A 5,031-nucleotide genomic window follows, 5' to 3' on the forward strand; every position below is an offset into this window, starting at 1 on the left:
TCCCCAACATTCTGTGATTCTGTGAAAGTTAGGCTCATCAGAAGCTGCTGAATGCTTTTGTCACGTAATTGTCGATGAGACAGACAGGAGCTCATTTCCTTGGCCATATTTCTGATTTTCTGAAAGAAGAAAAGGGCTTACACAGTGACATCATCAATCAGGTCATATTCTTCCTTACCACTCAAAATGATCTTTTTAAGTTATTGGGCACTTTTAACTCCAGCTTATAAAGTAAACGGTTTGAAAATTGCTTAGCTCTTTAAAGTCCTGCGAAAACAGGGCCCAGATTGGAAAATGATCCTAATCAATGTCCCAGTCAAACAAAGTCTGAAACATTTCATCCTCGTCAGGCATCAGGGAGTCCACAAAGCCCTCAAGAGCCACAGGAAACCAGCCTTCACTTGATTTTTTTTTTATTATTATTACTTACTATTATTTTGCTAAAGAAGTGAAGGCAGGCCCAGGAAGGAAACACAACACAGTATTTCTGGCTTTTGCAGAACGGTACTGCAACATCACAGCTTAGGTTTCTCTTCTAAACCAGGGTTGATTAACCAGCTAGCCTTCTCCTACATCAATGCCATATCCTTTCCAGTCACCTCATCCTTATACCTGGCAATTGTATCCTGAACTGCAGCTTCACCAGTTCCTTACCTGTTAATCCACTGATGATCTGCTGACTTTATTTCCTACAACTCTGGCAGAAATCTGGAGAGCCAAGCTTGCCCTGTAAGAATAAGCCTGTATCAGGTGACCATAGCCACCCCCAGAGTCCCTCATAATGCTACCTTTTCTAACAGAGCCATGAGCTGCAGTAAACCATTTCAAAAGTTCTTTTGAACATCCATAGAAAGCATAATTAAAATGCTTTTTCAATCCCCAAACACAGCGGTGTTTTGCTGAAACGGTAGTCAGCAGCTTTAATGAAGTACTTGGGTTTTGGGTACACCTACACAGCAACTACGGGATGAGGTCATAGCAGGGGTAATATAAACTTCTATAAAGCTAATGTTATAGAGCTGGGACAGGGAACTGCTGGAGAGAGTCCAGCACAGAGCCACCAAGATGATGAAGGGAGTGGAGCATCTCCCTTATGAGGAAAGGCTGAGGGACCTGGGTCTCTTTAGCTTGGAGGAGACTGAGGGGAGACCTCATTAATGTTTATAAATATGTAAAGGGTGAATGTCACGAGGATGGAGCCAGGCTCTTCTCGGTGATGCCCAATGGTAGGACAAGGGGCAATGGGTGTAAGCTGGAACACAAGAGGTTCCACTTAAACTTGAGAAGGGACTTCTTTATGGTGAGGGTGACAGAGCACTGGAACAGGCTGCCCAGGGAGGTTGTGGAGTCTCCTTCTCTGGAGACATTCAAGACCCGCCTGGACGCCTTCCTGTGTAATCTCGTTTAGGTTCCTGCTCCGGCAGGGGGATTGGACTAGATGATCTTCTGAGGTCCCTTCCAATCCCTAATATTCTGTGATTCTGTGATTTAAGCAAAAGTCATAGCACCACTGCTAGCCCAAGCTGCAGCCTCAGAGCACAGATTCTGAGCTCTCCATACACACTCAGTGAGTTTGTTGTGCACTGCAATTTCCTTGAGACCTTTGCCTAAGACAGCATAAGCACACCATCACATGCCAGCACAAAGCCCTTGTAGTGGCACATTTTGCTGTGCCAGCCATGCCTTGTTTGGGAATCCAAGGCTACTGCACTACTATAAAATAACAGTTAAAATCAAATAGTGGTGTCTTCTCTATTGCTGGCCATCCTGTAACCAATCCTCTTGTTCCCTACAGATAAGTTATCTGTATTCACACACAAAGCATTTTGAGGAGGAGCAGTCAAAATTGATGAGGCTAAACTCTCCCACAGAGCCATCAAGGTGATTCAGAAGGGAACAGCACGTAGGCTACAGAGCAATCTGAAGTCTGCTGTTTTAAAGTTGCAGTGGACTTGTTTAAGCCTCATAGGCTTTTAAGGAATTAACCTCAATAGTGCTTTGCCAATCATAGACTTGGGGAAAGTAATCTTTAACATCTCACAATCTAATATTCTAACAAAATGAAAAGGTCTTAATATAGGTTAGAATAAGTCCCTCAGGCTCCATTACACCAATATAATGATCCTCTCACCTCAGTTCTTTAACTATGGCTTATGAAGTTGACCAGCTGCTAGCAGAAGGCTTGTCCCTAATATTTGCATACAAAGAAAAAAGGTCAAAGAATTCCAGATACACAAATTCTCAATTCCTCAATTCTCAAGCCATTTCAGAAGCTAAAACTAAAACACATTTCTTGCAGAAGCTGGAGTTTTGCTTAGCTTGCTATCTTCTCAAAGACAAGGAAAGACATTGGGCACCCAGAATTCCACTAAATGAGCAATTTCCTGGTTTTATTTTCTCTTTAACAGGAGTAAAATGAAGGCTTTCAAGTGTCCAAGTGGTATGCATGAAGCTTTACTTAGCACCTTCCAAAATCAACAGTACACCACCCATTCAGAGAGAAATGCTCATCAACAGCTTGTCACTGTGCTGTAGAAACGCAATGATCTACTGAATGTAGGGAAGGGAAGGCAGGTTATGTCAATTCATTTGACAGACTCCATGAAAATTACCCAAAAAGAACAGCAAAAATCAATTCAGGACAAAACATACTTTATTGTACTGTAATGTCAGAAGTACAAGAAAAGTACTGCAGAGAACCATGCTAATGGGGCCTTTAGGGTCTGTGAAGGACAGAAGTACAAGATAATAGGGTACTACTGTACTCAGTGCAAAAACTGATTCATTTGAGGCACAAGTACACTATTGTTTAAGCAGCTTGATTCAAGCACAGCTCTGGTATGTGATCTACTCTGTTTTCTTTCTATGTGACAATTCTATAATAAAGCTACTTTTGCATTAAATAGGCAGTAGATTTAAGTCAGGGGTGTCCAAATTGCCACTTGGCAGCCAAAAAAAATAAGAAAAATACTCCACATAGTCATCCTCCATATTTTAATTTCAGATATGGAGCTGTAGCTAGTGAAGAAAAGTTATTCTGAAAGGTCAGAGCCCAGATCTGTGTGGCTGGCTAGGGGTCTTTTTGCCCTCTTGTATATCTGTGGGTAACTTACTTCATGCGGACGACAATTTATCCAATGGGAAAAAAAAATAAACTTTTCTCTTTTATAAGGAATCATACATATCTAACATTCAAATGAATTTCAGCCCTTGAGATCCTAACTTATGGCTTAAGACACACAATGAAAGTGTTTGGGCACCCTTGAGCTAAGTTAATGAAGAGTATTGTTGCTAAAAAGGCGAGCAAGATCACCGGTTTAAACAGAGCTGACCTTTACAAGAAAGCAGGGATCCAAGTCACTAGTTACTACTAGGCTGACATGTACTGCTGCCCAGAAAGATAAAAACGTAACAACGCAATGAAAAGGTTCAACAAAGTTGAAAGATAAAGGTTTCAACACCAGAAGCAGCATTTGAAAACAAGCTGTTTAAGTTAATCTTTTCGAGATGCAGATTGCATAACTCTAGGCATGAACAAACATGCTGGCAATCTTCTTCTTTTACACAGCAGCTGTGTTTAACATAGGAAGTTCTGGGCTTAAAGAAAGCTACTTGAAGAAGAATTAAGATTTGCAATTGCCTGTCTACTTAATGAGATTAGTAGAGAAACGAAAAAAATACTACTAAAACAGTAGTTTCTCAGGGGATCCCTATCATTACAAACACAGCTTCTGATTCGTAAGCAACGCAAGACTAAACAGACAACTATTATTTTATATTATTACTATGCTTTTAAGTTACATCAGTTAAAGTTAAAAAAAAGCCAAGCAGTTTTGCCCTATCTCAAGAATAGTTTCCAATCAACACCAGTTTACATGGTGAATGGGACTTCACAAATAAACAAGGAATGGTGACGTCTTTGGGTCAAGAACGACAAGAAATAATGGGCTCTGTGCTACCAATCAACCTCAACAAGAATATGGCACAAGGGCCAGCCCAAGCTGTACCAACACTGAACCTTTAGCACTCGGCACAAATTCGGATCTCTTTACTTTAGCTAGCAAATCAGGTGAAAAGACTGGGTAAAAAACCAAAACAAAACAAAACTAACTAAAAACTTAAGCCAAGAATTGGAATATACTTTTTAAAAAACATCTGTAGTTTTAAAATAACTTTATGCTGACATCAGTTTGTGCAAACTAAAAAAATCTCACTGAATTTCTCTCTAACAAAAGACAAATGCCCCAAATATTTTCCTTTTAGCCCACTGTATCTGTAGATACAATCTCAAATCTAACAGATGTAAATGCAAGAGAGAAAAAGTTACAGCATCTGGAGGGAAAGTAAAATACAAAAGGAATAACAAAAGGAAGGTTCCATCTGAAATACTCTCACAATCTTTCCCACTCTAGTCCATGAATCCGACTCTGATGCTAAGGTGACAGTGTATGTAAGCAGATTTTTTTGTTGATTTTATTATTTTTGAGTTTCAGTTGAAGAGAACCTGCCAAGAGACTCAAGTCTCTTCAGGAATTGTCAGATGGAACATGCTCCTCAAATCCTTCACTCTCTCGGACCAACGCTCTTTCCAGGATAACACGGCCTTCCTTGTAGCGCTGGCTGTCTTCAGTGGCAAATTCATAGATCCAACCCAGTTTGCTGTTGCAGTTCTTGCAGCTCACGTCTCGAACCATGTGGCGGCCAGTGAGCATGACCCGATCCTGAACTTCACTGTATTGCAGATTTACCACCTGATACAAACATACAGGGGAGAGGGAACAGAAAGGATTAGTCTGCCTAGAGCAAAGCTTAGTAACAATGCGCATGACTGTCAACATTATGTCCTGCTCGAGAAGGTAACACCTGAAAGACGTGCTTCCCGGGGATGTATAACCCTCACTGTTTCTTGAAAGACTTCCCGGGGCTTCCCGGGGATGTATAACCCTCACTGTTTCACTGACAGACAGGAAATGCTATCGCGAGAAGTTCAAGAGTGTAGAATACTGAGTTCAACTTTGGGTGAGAAATTCC

The 5,031-nt window shown here is 40.9% G+C and overlaps 1 protein-coding gene across 1 annotated transcript in view; it reads right to left on the minus strand.

Moving 5' to 3' along the window:
- Nucleotides 1-4,258: 4,258 nt before the first annotated feature.
- YPEL5 (yippee like 5) overlaps nucleotides 4,259-5,031 on the minus strand; it is a 2,434-nt gene continuing 1,661 nt past the window's right edge. Inside the window, exon 2 of the mRNA XM_010163555.2 lies at nucleotides 4,259-4,751. Coding sequence (XP_010161857.1) covers nucleotides 4,527-4,751 — 225 coding nt within the window. The 3' untranslated portion in view covers nucleotides 4,259-4,526. The remainder of the gene's footprint in view (nucleotides 4,752-5,031) is intronic.

Source organism: Antrostomus carolinensis, unplaced genomic scaffold (genome assembly GCF_000700745.2).
Source record: "Antrostomus carolinensis isolate BGI_N321 unplaced genomic scaffold, ASM70074v2 scaffold7000, whole genome shotgun sequence".
In the NCBI taxonomy this organism is placed as follows: Eukaryota; Metazoa; Chordata; class Aves; order Caprimulgiformes; family Caprimulgidae; genus Antrostomus; species Antrostomus carolinensis.